The sequence below is a fragment of the Kwoniella dejecticola genome, chromosome 6 (genome assembly GCF_000512565.2).
Source record: "Kwoniella dejecticola CBS 10117 chromosome 6, complete sequence".
NCBI classification, from domain to species: domain Eukaryota; kingdom Fungi; phylum Basidiomycota; class Tremellomycetes; order Tremellales; family Cryptococcaceae; genus Kwoniella; species Kwoniella dejecticola.
Window position 1 is genome coordinate 570,012 of NC_089306.1, and position 15,709 is coordinate 585,720.

Here is a 15,709-nt window from a genome sequence, read left to right on the forward strand (position 1 = left end):
AGGCGTACATGTACAATACTGTACACTTTCGAGTTGCAGTTTGGCCTATACTGTTTAACCTAGCTAGTGACAGTCGACTCGGTAGGGGTAGGAAGAGGACTCGCAAAATCAGTGAAGAAATGGTCGGGCATAGGACCGAATGAGATGGGGAGGGGCCGGGGCCTATTCTTTCTATTGAGCACTATCTGTCTGTTTTCCTCGACCCTTGCTTTCTCTGCTTCGATGTTGCGATGACCTCTTAGTCTCCTTTTCTCATCGGCGTAATCATCGGCCAGCTCTGCATTCCAGAAGTTGAATATCTTGGCATCGCCCGTCGCCTTATTGAGGAAGAAGTTGATCTGGGATAAACTGCCATCGTGCAGGATGTTGAGTTGGTTCAGATCATCGTAGAGCTGATAGCATTTCAGTCTGCATCGAGAGCCGAAGACAGCGCGTTGGCACAAGTGGGCTCTAAGCTGAGTCATAAACACAGTATACTGTATTATACTACTGGCATGTCAGAACAGACTCACAGTGTTGATGCGGGTATCAGGTAATCTTCCAGAGAGCCTTGAGCCAGATCGACTATCTCTCCTGGCCAGTCGAGTATCATAGCGAAGAGGTCGATCCGACGACCCGAGGACCCTCGAACGGTCTGGGAGAAGTCGTCGGACTTGAAGGTGAAGTTGAAAGACCGATGAAACATGCCTAGGTAAGTTGGTATCTTGTCTCGCATGACAGTTCGAGGCAATTGCTGGTAGGACCAAGAATCCCTTTGGATCGCCAACATGGCTCTATCTCTGTCCAGGTCGTCGTATTCGTCTCCGTATGAAAATTCAAGCTTCCATTGACCCCTGTAAAAATACTGAGGATGCGTTAATTGCACTATAACCGCCTTCGTGCTGGAGATAGAGTGTCCGTTGGGCTTGATGAGAGTGAATGACAGTTCAGCTTCGAACCCCTCCCACAGGTGAGTGGTGTAAAGGTGTTTCTTGAGTAGTATTGTTGCAGGACTCGTCTCTGAACGGAGGTCATGAGTATAAAGATGAGTATGCGTGTGCTTCGAGCAAGATGGTGAGTCCATTTGGGTGTCTACAACGGAAATATTGCTGGCGTCCAAAAAGCAAGTTGAAGGTATCGGGAAATTTGGATTTGGACATGACGTTGATGTCGATAATGATGTTAGCGGATCGTCCATCGGTGCTGCGGAATCATTGATATATCATACATTGCTGATCAGCTGCTCCATCCGGACTGGGACCAGTGAAGATTACTGTGAAAGTCTGAAAGTTGAGAGCGGCGATGCTGAACGGAACGTCAAGACTAGTAGCATTAATGATGCTGGATGAAGGATACTATGGATTACAGTACATTGCACATACCGGGATGCGCAGTGGCGATGCCTTCTTGATCCAACGAAGACAATGACATTGAGGACATTTCGGCTGTAAGGTCAACCTTGTCCTGCCATCTTTCCAGGTATCCGCTCAAGAGCGTCAGGAAAGCTTGTTGAGATCTGAAGTAGGGTTTACCTGGGTCCGAAGCTGTGGCCGAGCCGAGTTGATCGAATGACCGATTGAGTGTCAAGCCTTCGACAAGCTGCAAGAAGTCGTTTCGCTTGCCCTTGAGTAGTTGCGGGTCTTGTATTGATATGTCGATCGAGGTGATTTTGTCCATGATGCTGTTCGGTTTTGCAGGCCGATTAGATTTGATGATTGTTGTTCTTGTTGTTATAGTCCGGTCTGCAAAATCGTGAAGCTGCAAGGAAGGTAGTTGACTTATGTGACGTGAACCAATGATACCAGAAATATTGACACAGTCACTTTCCGAAAGTAGGTCCGACCCCAGCATGACGGGCTTGCGTGATCGTAGTGAATCTCACAGCGCCGTTACGACTCCGTGTATCGTACTACAACGGACGACGACAGCCTGAGGCAGTATGTGTACTACAATATGAACGCTTCCAGTCTGCTAATTCTACTACATTTTTTTGGCTATTCAATCAATTTAAAATCTCGCATGGGTCCATGCGTTCTGCTCCTACCATGTCACGCAACGTCCATAAGCAGCTGGCGCGCTCTGACTGACAAAATGGGACAAATTCCACTCCGGATCCGGCGGATTGAGTCTGCTTAAGTACTGGCTGCAAGCTTGAGATGTCATGAATATGACATACTGTACTTGATGAGCGAAATCTTGCGGTGCTGTCGATGCAATATTATCTTTTCGCTGTGTAGATACAATGTCATGTTTTCGCTGCATGATATGGAAGAGCATCTTTTAGTCTGCAGTAAAGTACACACGATAAATGCGGATTGGGAAGTAAACCATAAATACAATATAACGTATCAACAACAATCAACGATTCCATGATACACAGGCAGAGTTCACCTCGATGTGGAAATATACAGCACAATGTAAGCGCCAATACCTAATTGCGGAGCGTACCGGGCTTCACCAGATGCTTGTAGTTGTTGTTGCTCTCGGCTTCTTCACTCTGAAGCACCGTGCTGTAAGTCCTGTTGATTTTTCTTTCTACCCTCCATTCCGTGTTAAGTCTGTATTCCTTGATCATATTCGCCTCTACCACCATCTCACTGTATTTATATCTCTGCACCGCCTCAGTCTCCGAATCGTCCACCAGTTCCAGAGACCACAAGGTGAAAAGCTTGGCTCTCCCAGAGGCTTTATCGTAGAAGAGATTGACCTGGGACAAGCTCCCATTGTGTAGGATGCGGAGTTGGTGGAGAGCATCGAATAGCTCGTAGCACTTCATTCTACGTAGAAAGCAATATCAAAAAACGAAGCGGAATCGAGACACAGTGGAAGAAGAACCAAGTCAGCGACTCTTCCATCTGTTTAATTCTGCACCTGGCGTGTGGCCCGTAGAGGAACGGCTAGATTGCAGGGGGAGACCCGATGACAGGATGGCTTGAAAGTGGTAAGGTATTGCAAGCAGATTACACTTTACTTACAATATCGGAACATCGATAGAATAATGCTGCAAAGTGCCTGGTGGTATATCAACAATCTCTCCAGGATACTCCATCATCATAGCGAACAGATTGGTCTGATAGCGGAGACCGGGATCTGAGTACTGTTGGAATTGTTTGTGAAACATGCCGAGATAGGTCGGGATACTATCTCGGAAGGTGGTATGACGGAGCTGTTGGTAGAACCATGAGTCTCGCTGAATCGACAGAAGGGACTCGTCTTGATCAAAATCGTCGTAATCATCGTATCTGGAAAATTCAAGCTGCCACTGCCCATGTCTGAAGTGTTGAGGGTATGCCAGCTGGATGATGACTACCTTCTTGCCCAGTTTTGCGTCCATGTCCGTTTGCAATATGCCGTCGATCAGTGTTGGAATAGTGTAATTCAGCTCGGCTTCGAATCCTTCCCATAGATGGGTGGTGTATAGATGCTTCTTGATGATAGCCGTCGCAGTAGGCTCACGATTCATCGGGCGGACACGAGTTGAGGTTGAGCTGCACTTCGACGTGTCTCTGTTGGTGGGAATGGGATCGAAGAACGCGGCTGGGATTGGGAAGTTCGGGTTAGGAGATCGGAATGCACGATCCATCGATTCTGTGTATGGACGACATTGCCGCGTCAGCTTCACCTCTCTCCATGATTGGAGGTAACAAAGACCGTTCGAACCAGGCAAGAACGGCATGGATGAACCAAAAGGGTGACCGGTTGCGTAGAAAACGGTCATACATACCGACCTGCTGATCTTGCTCTGCAGAAGTTTGAGGGCTGCGAAGAAGCTCGTCCTGCCATCTGGCCAGATGACCGCGCATCTCCGTGCTCACGCTCCCAACGCGGAAGAAAGGCTTGCGCGGATCTGAGGCTTGGGAAGCGCCGAGCTCATCGAAGACTCTCTCAAGTGTCAAGCCCTCGAGCAGGTCAGGGAAGTAGACTCGTCGTTCTTCCAGCAGTTGGGGGTTTTCGACGGATATGTGAATCGAGGTGATGTTCTCCATGATGAATGCTAGAGCGTAGAGACATATAGAAATGGCGAGATGCTGTACGAATCAAGAGAAATACTCGATAAGACTATCCTTCGATCAGACAATCTGCATACGTGCGTAGTGCTACGCAGATGAGTAGTCGTACGTATGTGCGAATGTGCCGCCTGTGTCCATCATAAGCACACTACACCCTCATACGTCTGTTCAATCGTCAATTTCGCGGGGCGACATGAGGGTTCCGATTCATTCTAAATTGGCCTTGCTAGTCCATATGGAAAGTCAAGCTCTCGAGTTGGATCAGCGATAGTCGTATCGACCAGTCCTAGCACCGTACATCCATACATTCAGACTGGGTGACCATGTTACGTATTGTGGCATGAAAACCACGCGTACACGTCATACGCGATATATCCGAAATGATTCCGACACTCTCCATAACCCCCCAACCATCATCCCATCCCATGGGACATTTATCATTTACTCACTCCTGGCTATCTGATCAACATCTATACAACCCGACCAACGAAAACGACAACAACAAACGACATCATGTTGATCAGGCATACCCATTCTCGTATTCAAAGCAAACAATTACAGGTCAATATGCTCCGACGTAAGCTGTCCGCAGGTCTCCTTAGACCCACTATACCCACTCCACAAGCCGCATCCATCTGTCCCGCCCCTGCCTCGCCTGCTGCGGTCAGACCTCGTTCTCGGTCCTTAGCTTCAGCCGTCTTACTCTCGAGTCAGAGAAACTGGAAATCCGAGACCGTCGTCTCGCTCAAGAGCGAGCTGAAAAGACGAGGACTGTCGCAGCAAGGAAATAAGTGAGTTACAAGTCTGTTCTACTGGGTTTTCCCTGAAATTCGCGCTATAGAGCTGACGAGGTCTCTCACTCTCGTTCCAACAGAGCAACTCTGATAAGCCGACTCGAATCAGCGGAGACATCAGCTTTACTCGGTCCCCTTCCGCCTTTACCCCAATCGAGCAGCAATACTCTGGGCTCTACGTCTTCCATTCCCAATGGTACTCGATCTATCTCTACCTCAGCTTCTCTCTCTCAACCTCCCAAGTCGAGCAAAAAGGGTTCCTCCTCTTCGTCAACCCCTTCCTCTGCTAACCAGACCAAAGAAGACCCTAGTGTGATCACTACTGGACCACAAATTTCATCTCAGAGGACAGAAGCTATCAAAGTCGACCCAATCGAGCCGGAACAAATCACGGTCGCTCCTGGTCTTCCACAATCCGACGTAGCTGCATCCACGTCCGGCGAGAAGCTGGATCTCAGATTCCCGGGTAGTCAAGCTGAAAAAGAGGTTGATCAGGTCATTGTGAGTATATACATTCATCTCGTCTCGTACATCTCTTACCCAGTCTCAGTATTTGATCGCTTTGCGAAGTACTAAATGAGATTTGTTTGACTGTAGCCTCTCACTCCCGACAATTTCTCTTCTGGCGTTGCGACCGATTCAGCTCCTTCGTTATCTGCGCCCAAAGTCCTCGCCGTCGCCTCAGCATCCACACACCTCGAGGGTGGCCCGGTACACGGGACACACGAATCGTACGATGCCCACGAACTGGAGAAAGGCGGTCCATCGTTGAAAGATCTCCCCGGATTAGGCGAAGCTTTGACGAGCGTGCTTACTTCTCCAGCTAGAGCATGGTCCAACGCCGGAATCAGATTACCGGAAATCAATCTACCTAAGTCCTCTGGATCCAAGCAGGAATATAAGTCGGAAAAGAGGGGATTGAACGATGATGAGCGACGGGGTGTTTGGGTCTTGGCGGGAGTCCTTGGATTGGGACTCGCCTTCGGAGGAGGAGGCTCTTCCAAAGCCAAGCATGAGAAAAGCTTGAAGGAGAAGGCTCAGGAAGCGGTCGGAGGGAGTGGAATACCAGGAGCCAAGGTCGTAAAGGGGGATGCTAAGTGGGAGAAAGCGAGTGGAGCGGGTATAGTTGGACATGGGTCTAGACAGAATTAGATCGATGCTTGAGCGGGATCTACACACATGGGAGAATCGGAATTTATCAGATATATGAGTCCAGGTGACTCTTGATAGGCAGAATAGCACTGTCCTGAGCATGCATAATCTGTGCAGAAATATTATACGGATATTATGGAGATATTACCAAATTAATCTACAACGTGGTTCGACTCCTCGCCTTCTCTCGGTCCATCCTGCCTCTTTGAACCGCTCTCCCCTTGGCTCTCTCCCCTTTCCGCCTCAAGCCCGCCTCTTCTTCTCCGTCATCCGCCCTCCGTCCCACCTCTTCCCCGTCTTCCCTCCCTCTGCGCCTTCTGCGCCTTGTCCCCTTCTCGCCCTTCCACCTAGCTCCGCCCATCTCCCCTTCTCCCCCGCCGCTCCCCGCTTTCCCCCGACCCTTTGCCCCTGCCCTTGCCCGCTCACTCCACGATCTTCGTGTTCTCTTTATATTCTCAGATGACCCGATCTCTACTGCATGACCTCCTTCACTTCTACAGTACGCCATCACACTAATATCCGATGACAGGACACTTATTGACCCATTCATTCTGCCCGGGCAGACACTGCTCCGAGATGAATCTGCCCACATCAGATCTTAAGATCGTATAACATCTTAAACCCTCTTCGACCCTGTACCCTTTAGAAGGTGTTTTCAGCGCGTCGAAGGGTTCTTCAGTCGGCATCATCGCTGGTCTAACAATGATAACCTCGTTTAAGAAATCGGGTGTCGTACTCTCGATAGCAGTTCTGGAGAGCAGAGTTTCAGGTGGAGTATCGTGCGATGAAGTCAAGTTGGCAAGGGTCTTGGAAGATCTGTGGAATAGGTATTCGAGCGACATTTTGTCTTGGTGCGGTTTGTCCAATAACCAAGAATAGAGTAGCTGTTGGTTGAAAAACATATTTGTAAGCACATTTCATCATTCATCGATCATCACCGACTCACTCTCATGGTTAAGGGCATATCTTTATGTGCCTCGCCGATACCCATAGAACTAGTGACGATCACCCTGGGCTGATATGTCAATTCTTGTAAGACATGGAGCATGGCGACGGATCCTCGAGTACATAGATCAGGTTGATCGATCTTGATTCCGGTGAGTCCGATTGAGGGCGATGCACCTGCATGATATGATACAGTCAATTGCTGTTCACATGCAGTTATACGGTATCCAATCCCTGGACGATGGCATCGCAATTACAGCGCACACTCACCTATAGTGCTGACCACTAAATCGACTTGCCCAACCTGGAACAACTTTTTGACATCCCCTTCGTTTGTTGCGTCCCCTTTAATAATTTGGATCCGCCCATTCTCTACGAAAGGCCGGATCGAGTCATTCTTATCGAAACAATCTGGTTTTCTCAGAAGCAAAACGGCGCTCCAGTCTGAAGTTGTTTGGAGTAAGTTAAGTAAAGTGAAGTATCCGATACCCTTTGAAGCTCCGAGGAATACAGCTAGCATGTTGAGTCGATGTAATGGTGTACTATTGTCTGGAGAATTGAATGAATCGGTTCTGAGTGGATCTGATTTCGTTCTGAATATGTCTGCGGATATTCGCTAGAATTGTGTCTTGCGGATTGCGGATCGTGTCTTGTGAATTGATATGACGACTGCTGAAATGTAAGTGGAACCACGCTGGCTTATATACCTTTTCCGAGATCAGTGCAAGTATATCTCGGCTTCATGTCATGTCAACTTAGATTGGTCTCGGACATGCGCAAATGACATTGACCTTCGGCACGACGTCGACACTACTTCATGTATTGATGCTACAAAAGCGGGACACCCACAGCATTACGACACTTGCGATAACGGGCAATGACCGACACAACACCGAGCTTTTTTTAGCAACAAGCCCAAAAGGACAATAGCCGATGAGTACTATCATGCAATCACATTCACTCAGCATGACGTGGCGTTGGAATGGAAATGGAAATAGAAATGGAATATCCGGGTATCGTACGCCGACGATACCCGTTCGTGGATATCGTGAATTACTACTCGGTCATGGCCATGGTCAACGACTCATAGAGTGTCACTCAATCTCCGTCATCTTACAACGTAGGAACATAGCAATATCGATATAGTAGACACACACGATGCCGCCTCCCGAACAAGCTGAATCATCAAAGTCATATCGATCGACCGTCGAGCCGGAGGAGGTGGACGACGACGATGACCTGGATGACTTGGACGGTATGTCATTTATCCATCCATATCTTCTATTCCATGAACTCACAGTACTCCAAGCTGAATGAGATGATATGAAACATAGACGTGCTAGCTTCTTTCAATACAAGCAATAAGCCTTCAACATCATCATCACAATTAACACAACCACCTCCTGAACTGCCGCACCCAAGCACAAACTCGACGTCAAATGCTGAAACGCAGGACGATGAAGCTTTCGAAGCCTCCTTAATGGAGGGTATGGATGCCCTTCTCAAGCAGCTCGCAGGCGACCATCCTCCAGGACCCATGCTTGGTAAATCACCGAATGATCCAGGTATTGGAAAAGGCAAATCACCGAGCGAGAACGGGAATGGGATTGGGAATGGCGCTGGCGCGATGAGTAAAGAAGCCGAAGAAGAAGCATGGCAAAAGGCTCTGGAAATGGTTCTGTCTGGTGAAGGCCTAAAAGCTATGGGGCTAGATGGTCCACCTGATGACAGTATCTCACCTCAAGCGGGATCCTCAAGCTCAGGTGCAGATCGAGGTATAAGACCGGATCTGGCTTCGAACGATAAGGCCAAGGCCAGGGAAGGGTCGGACACGAAAACGAAGACGAATACGAAACCAACCTACGAGGAAACGTTAGCGAAGACTCTCGAATCGCTGAATGCAGCGGGAAGTAAACCTAATCTAAATACCTCATCGACCGGAACAGGACCGCAACCTGATTTATCGAGCTTGTTAGCTTCCTTGGGAGGTGATCCGGACTTGTTGAAAGACTTGAATGGTCTGGGAGGCTTAGGAGGAGAAGGCGAAGATGGGAGCGAGGGGGATCTTGCGGATGTCCTAGAGGGGATGATGAGGCAGTTGATGAATAAGGAAGTGCTAGAAGAACCTATGAATGAACTGGCTTCGAAGGTGCGTAGGTGCTGCCATCGGATTATAGCTGCTCTGTCCTCTGCAGACACATCTCAAGCTCAAGCTCGAGCTAACCTTTCGTTAACTTTTTATGATAATAACAGTATCCCCCATACCTAGCCAGTCCACCTGCCGGAACATCCAAAGAAGACCTGGAGAAATACCGCCAACAAAATACGATCGTCCAGAAGATAGTCAGCACGTTCCGCAAACCGGGTTACACCGATGAGAGGGACGGGAAAGAGATAGCGGGGTTAGTGGGTGAGATGCAGGATCTAGGAGGACCGCCAAAGGAGATCATGGGTGATTTACCCGAAGGGTTTGTGAGTCCTTCCATACTGTTTTACCTTCGTTATTCCTGCTTTAGATGTGCAGGTTGAATTTTGCTGACGCGAAATCATTTGTTGATTGCGCGCTCGACAGGATCTTGGGGCATTGGGTGGTTTAGCTAATGAGGATGGATGTACGATCATGTGATTTGTTCTTCATAGATAAGACAGAGGAGATAGATGAACCATCGTACAATCGTGTAATCAGGTTCATCTCACGCATGAATGTATGGGTGATCCATTCATTTCTCATGTTGGATGTTGATGTATGACGATAATGCACAATGCACAATGCACAATGCACAATGCATGCTAGTCGCAAGATTAAAAAGATTCCGTGAAAAATGCAAAAGCAGATAAAGATAAGAATGAATTATGCACAAAAGCAGAAGATCCTTTGAATGAGATACCAAACACCAAACCAAACCCTAAGATACATCCGTAGTCCCTCCCTTGGACCAACTAAGCAATCCTTGTAGGTGCTCTAATATCGAATGCACCCGTACCGCTCGAACTTGGTTTACCCAGCACAATCTTAGCAGCCGGTGAAGTGAGATCATCGAAATCACCATGCAGCGTAGCTTCAGATAAGAACGCGACGGTAGTTTCGAAGGAAGCCTTCAATAATGGGGAAGATTTCGCCGCTATACCCGTACGGTTGAATGGTCTGTATCCTCCTGCGTGGGTCTGCGAAAGTACATCAAAACAAGGATATTGTCAGCACATCCATAGGGAACAACAAAATATTCGAGTGAGGGTGAGAATTACTCACCATGTAATCGGCAATAACGGTCAAATGCCTATAATCCACAGCGATACCGTATGCCCCAAACACACTCGACACTTCATCGATGATAGCTCGTCTGGCGGCTTCTACACCGTAGGTAGTCAAGATAGCGTAGATATCGTTGGAAGCCAATTTCTCGAGGTCGACTTGTTCGTCGGCTAATGCCCACATGCCTCGAAGATTGGATCCTTCGGTCATGAGTGTTCGCTAAGATTATAATAGACGATCATCAGCTGGGCTCGAATTCCTAACCTTGGAATAGGAATAGGGTAAAGAAGGAAAAAGAATAGTGAAGTGATCGCGACTCACGGTGAAGATACCTTTATCGTTGAATATCTTGTGGCATGCTCCGATATTGGTGATCTCATGTACTACAGCTGCTCTACAAGATCGCTCAATCAGGTCGACGAGTAACAGTTTCGGCGCATTTGCCGGGAACTACGGAAGGCGTGAAGTGAGCCTATCAGCATTGTTTACACAGGACCGACGTTTTCAGTACACAAGGGAAAGAGCTCGCACTCACCTCAAGATCGAATTGAGCCGATTTGCCTTTATGTTGATCAAAGCTAAAGGTAGTCGCATATTTACTAGCGAGCTTGAACAATTCCGCCAGATCATCCGATTTCTGATGTTGTCTCGCCTTCTCCGCAGCATCTTCGACATCCTCATCATCTTCATCCTGCTGGTCAATTTGCTGCTCTACGAAATCTTCGAGATCCGCAATTCCCGAATCGGCATTACTCTCCTCCTCATATTCATGTTGACGCGCTTGAGCGGTCCTCTTTAGGGCATACGAGTCATCATCATCCGCTTCAGCAAGCTCATCATCCTTGCCTCGCCTATTAGCGTTTCCTTCTCCGTCCAAGTCTAGATCACCGTCGATAGCGTGATCATCGGCAAGATCGCCCCCGCTTCCACGAACTTTGATACCTTTTCCAACCTGGAGGTCCTGTTGAGCGGATTTGGCAACGTCCCGCATCTCAGCGACGATCTGCTTTTTTAGTCGAGGGGCGAAAGAGAATGCAAGCGACTCGTGCAGTTGTTCAGGGGTGATTTCATATTCCTTAGAGTATTCTTCAGACGGGTAGAATTCGAGTAAGACGGTATATTTCCTTTGTCGTGTTCCGCCGCTTTCGGTTGTCTTCGAGCTCAACCTCTCAGTGACTGTTACACGTTCGACCACTTGGGATAACGTTAGACGGGAGACTTGCTTGACGAAGGTTTCTGTGTCTTTGTCCGAAACAGATTCCCGCAAAGGCAGTTTCATCGTCGGGGTCATGGGTTTCGAGGATGCTGTCATCACGATCTCTCTCAGACGTGGGATACCCAGCGTAACGTTGGCAGCACCGTGTCCTGTATCCGGCATCCAGCGTCAGCTATCAACATTCGACGAATCGTACCATTTCGAGATCAATGCTCACCGGCCAAATGGAAGGTGTTCAAAGTCATTTGTGTGGAAGGCTCTCCTACACCCTGAGAAGCTAACAATCCTACTGCCTCTCCGGGCTCCACCAGACTTCGCATATACCTTGCTCTGGCTAACCTCATGAACTCTTTATCGGGTATTCTTTCACTCGCATAAGGACTCGACTTGTTGACTCCCTTCTTCGATATGTAGCCAAACTTGTTGTCTTCGATGTACTGATCGAGCTTCTTAGCATATTCTTCGGACATGGCACCTATGAATCTTGACGGCGAATAAATTGCTAAAGCGGGTTCGTATTTATGCGGTTTCTTTAAAGCCTTCTTCATGTGGGATATAGCATCGTCATTGACTTTACCTTGCACATCACCAGGTCGGATCTTGTTGACTAAAGAGGTGTGATTTCGAGCGGCGAAGTCGAAATGTTCAATATGCTTTTGTTTTGTCACATCTAAAGAATCTTCTCCGTACATGAATTGAAGGATCGAAGAATCAGAATCTCGAACAGTGTGATCGTAATGCACCCGAACACCTTCCAAATGCTTGATCAGACATCGTTGGAGATAACCTGATCGAGAAGTCTTGACAGCGGTATCGATCAAACCTTCTCTACCCGCCATACAGTGGAAATAGTATTCTTGAGGTCGAATACCAGTCAAGAATCGATTGGCGACGTATCCACCTGCTCTAGCAGAAGTATCGAAAGGCTTGAAAGCAGGCAATGTTTTTCCGGACACCATCGTAGGTACTCGTCGACCTTCTAATGCTTGTTGACCTAATAATGTCGATATTTGCGAAGCGTTGACCTTCGATCCTTTAGCTCCGGATATAGTCATCATTTGCATATTGTTGTCGGGGAAAGGTCGGACCAAGTGATCCGGCAAGACATCGTTATTGATTTTCGAGGTGGTCTTGTTGAAAGAAGATTGCATGGCAGCATCAAGACCTGCCATGAGCGAGTCATCACGCAAAATCTCTTCCAGTCGGATGGCGAGATTCTTGGCTGTTTCCGGATCTTGTATCTTGGATCCCTCGGGTAGTCCGACATATTTCATGGCTGTTGTAGCACCGTCTCCAGATGCTTTTTCCAAGATGTCCTTCCTCATCTTCTCTCCCTCTGCAGTGAGGATCAAATCGTCCATTCTACACGAGAAGGCATTATGTTGCAGATATTTCGTCAAGAGCCTACTCAGAACACCCAAAAGTCGATTTGCGATATATGGACCGTATAATTCGTGGACAGAGTGAACAAGACCGTAGGCGGAAGCACCGTATTGCGATTTATCTAAAACACCGCATATCAAGTGACCGTCCAAGAATATCACATTCTCTTCTGACATTGCTGGATCGGAAGAATCATCTCTACGCCAAAGCTTGTTTTGTACTTTGTTCTTCGACGTGAGGTTCAATCCTTTGGCGTTTCGAGGAGTGAGATTTGCTAAAATGGTCGAGAATATTTGTTTACCGGTCCAGAGTGGTCTAGGCTTGAAAATTGCCGGAGGTAGAGTTATAATTTTGTCTCTACCAGTGTAGTTGTCTTCCGTTCGCAAGGCGCCGTAGATAAGTTGGAAATACTGCTCTCGAGTGAAGAAAGAGGATTTATTGCACATCCACACACCAGCCACTACGTGATCCTGGATCAATCCTCGCAGTGGGTTACCGGATGTCGGTACCAGGTATTGATTGTCGGTGTTGGCAATGAATTTGGCTTCGGCTCGAGCGACCTCGTTTTGCGGGAAATGTATGTTCATTTCGTCACCATCGAAATCGGCATTGTAGGAATTACAGTTGGCGTAGTGCATCCGTATAGTCTTTTCTCCCAGTAACACTTTGACTTTATGTACCATCATCGACGGTTTATGCAGAGTGGGCTGTCGATTGAGGATGACAACATCGCCATCTTGGATATGTCGATAAACCTTCTTGTTCCGCTTAGGAGGGCCACTGCTGCTTCCGATGCCATGGAAATCACCTTGAGGTGTAAGGAGTTGATTGGCGATAGCAAGACGTTGTTCGGGAGTTGTTTTGTCCTGTAGGCAAAGAGTCAGCACCAGAACCTGATCATTCTCGATAACACAGACTCACCAAGGAAATCTGGCTGCCGTCCTCATTTTGGACCAAAGCGGCACCAGGGTGATGTTTGGGTCCGTTTACGACCAACTGCCTCAACCAGTGCACATTGGCTTCCGTGACAGGTTCGGGATATGTCAATTTCTTGGCAAAGACAGGTGGGATACCGATCTCATTGGTTTCGATATTTATATCGGGCGAGATGACCGATCGAGCTGCGTAATTCACTCGTTTACCCTGATCGTCGTGATCTTTAGCTGATTGCACATCATATGGTTGATTCTGAAGAGACACACCATCATATGTTTTCTGAACAAACCCTCCTTCTTTTCCAATAGTTGCTTGACACCCTGAGGGGGCAGTTGGCCTTGTCTCATTACCGCTGGATTCTTGGAACTGTCCATGAAACTGTTGACATCGTGTTGCAGCTTTATCAGAGCTTCCAACAGCAGCTCAAATGCCCTTGCCCCGTCAATCTTCGCTATAGCATCCAAGACAACTTCTCCTCGTTCAGCTTTAGCCTGCTCGATCAGTCGCCCGTTGAGTTCTTGTATTCGACGAGACGTAGTGATGACTGCTGAAAGAAGGGAATTTTGCGAATTCTCGAATAGCTCTTCTCCCATCTTGGCAGGTGGTCTAAATCGGGTAGGTGTGACCGGAACGACATCCATGAAGAACATGTCTGCAAGGGGTCCTGAAGTAGGTTGGTTGGATTTCGTTGAAGGATTCCCATGTCGACCATAGAGCAATTTACAAATTTCCGGTTCTCGGTGGAATAACAGCCTCAGGTGCGCTCGGACTTCACTGGCCGACATGACTCGTTCGTTTCGTCCTCTAGCACCTTTGACTTGACCACTGGCAGATTTGGCTACCGTCCTAGCAATCTCATCGTCGTCTTGATCTCCGTCTTCCTCTTCTTCCTCGGGCTCATCTACGTCCATAGCGTTGTCTTCCTCCGCACTACTTTTATCGCTGTCCATCTCGATTCCTTCGTCTATATCTTGGGGATCGGCCGAACGTCGATGTTTGGAGAATTTCGCAGAACCGAAAGCCAGGACGTCCTTCTTTTTGAGACCGGCCATCTTGTTAGCTTGTTTGTGCTTGAGCGTGAGGTCGTACTCAATTATCTTGACTGCTTTCTCTTTTCGGAACGTGAAAGCGTAACTGAAATCCACCGATCATCAGCTCGACCACGCTTATCCTTCTTAAAGCGATGTGAGCTGACTTACGCGGAACATCGACTACACTTTGCCCAATTTTTCTTCGCAAATTCGCTCAAAAGCCTCTTTCGTTCCTCAAATACCAATCCGTCCTTGTACGCGTCCCGTGTACTTCCATTCGACACCTTCTTAGCAGCTTCCAAGGTCGCATTGACATAAGCGTCGACTCTAACGATCAACTCGGCTGCATTCTCTCTCGATATGGCTTTGTGTCCACCTCCTCCGGCAAGCTCCTCTTCTAGATCAGGTTCGTCATCTTTCGATACTGGCGAGCCCATCGCTTTGGCAAATATCGAGGCGACTTCGTGGGATTCTGTCAAGAGCCCTGCATCGAGAAGCCGTATTCGAGCAACGTATGATGCGAGCTAAGACGCGGAAGGTGCCCTGTCAGCTCAGATTCTACGCCTTGGATTCATGATCGTACTTACAATGAGCTCTGGCATCTTGAAGTGATGGCAGAATAGACAGACCGTACGGAGAAGACCGTAACATTGATTCATGAATAGAGGGTGGAAAACAGGTGTGGGAAGTTCAATATGACCGAAATGCCCTGGGCATGCAAAATACGAAAGATGGCATGTTTCACAGCTATCAGGCAATGATTTCAGCAGCTTCCCTCTGCAGGTAGACTCCCGATTGATGAGACAAACTCACACGTCCCTAGCACTCATAGGACCTAATTTGGGATCATATAGTCCTCCTCTCGTAGGTAAGTTCAGGTTATCCAGCAATACGGGATTATCGAGCTTCTTCACTGAGACAGCCTTGATATCGTCGGTGGACAAGAAGGAGAACGAGAGAGAGGTGATCTCTGAATTTATCGAATGAGCGATATCCATCTTGAAGAAGTC

The 15,709-nt window shown here is 47.9% G+C and overlaps 6 protein-coding genes across 6 annotated transcripts; 2 read left to right on the forward strand and 4 right to left on the reverse strand.

Moving 5' to 3' along the window:
- Nucleotides 1-59: 59 nt before the first annotated feature.
- I303_105093 (uncharacterized protein) lies at nt 60-1,656 on the reverse strand (the record flags this gene model as incomplete). Its single annotated transcript, XM_018408754.1, has 3 exons — nt 60-408; nt 513-999; nt 1,362-1,656. The coding sequence occupies 3 exons, from the start codon at nt 1,654-1,656 to the stop codon at nt 60-62; spliced, it is 1,131 nt and encodes a 376-aa protein (XP_018262445.1).
- A 754-nt stretch (nt 1,657-2,410) lies between these two features.
- On the reverse strand, nt 2,411-3,965 carry I303_105094 (uncharacterized protein; the record flags this gene model as incomplete). The annotated part of the gene is made up of 3 exons (XM_018408753.1): nt 2,411-2,756; nt 2,955-3,567; nt 3,704-3,965. 3 exons carry the CDS (start codon nt 3,963-3,965, stop codon nt 2,411-2,413), a joined length of 1,221 nt encoding a protein of 406 aa, XP_018262444.1.
- Nucleotides 3,966-4,556: 591 nt separating this feature from the next.
- Nucleotides 4,557-5,935, forward strand: I303_105095 (uncharacterized protein; the record flags this gene model as incomplete). The annotated part of the gene is made up of 3 exons (XM_018408752.1): nt 4,557-4,780; nt 4,864-5,284; nt 5,381-5,935. 3 exons carry the CDS (start codon nt 4,557-4,559, stop codon nt 5,933-5,935), a joined length of 1,200 nt encoding a protein of 399 aa, XP_018262443.1.
- Nucleotides 5,936-6,447: 512 nt separating this feature from the next.
- On the reverse strand, nt 6,448-7,400 carry I303_105096 (uncharacterized protein; the record flags this gene model as incomplete). The annotated part of the gene is made up of 3 exons (XM_018408751.1): nt 6,448-6,819; nt 6,882-7,057; nt 7,151-7,400. The coding sequence occupies 3 exons, from the start codon at nt 7,398-7,400 to the stop codon at nt 6,448-6,450; spliced, it is 798 nt and encodes a 265-aa protein (XP_018262442.1).
- Nucleotides 7,401-8,038: 638 nt separating this feature from the next.
- On the forward strand, nt 8,039-9,506 carry I303_105097 (uncharacterized protein; the record flags this gene model as incomplete). The annotated part of the gene is made up of 4 exons (XM_018408750.1): nt 8,039-8,135; nt 8,215-9,029; nt 9,134-9,352; nt 9,453-9,506. 4 exons carry the CDS (start codon nt 8,039-8,041, stop codon nt 9,504-9,506), a joined length of 1,185 nt encoding a protein of 394 aa, XP_018262441.1.
- A 314-nt stretch (nt 9,507-9,820) lies between these two features.
- Nucleotides 9,821-15,697, reverse strand: I303_105098 (uncharacterized protein; the record flags this gene model as incomplete). The annotated part of the gene is made up of 10 exons (XM_018408749.1): nt 9,821-10,045; nt 10,131-10,352; nt 10,455-10,583; nt 10,669-11,498; nt 11,567-13,598; nt 13,654-13,875; nt 13,935-14,802; nt 14,868-15,223; nt 15,287-15,446; nt 15,513-15,697. The coding sequence occupies 10 exons, from the start codon at nt 15,695-15,697 to the stop codon at nt 9,821-9,823; spliced, it is 5,229 nt and encodes a 1,742-aa protein (XP_018262440.1).
- Nucleotides 15,698-15,709: the final 12 nt, after the last annotated feature.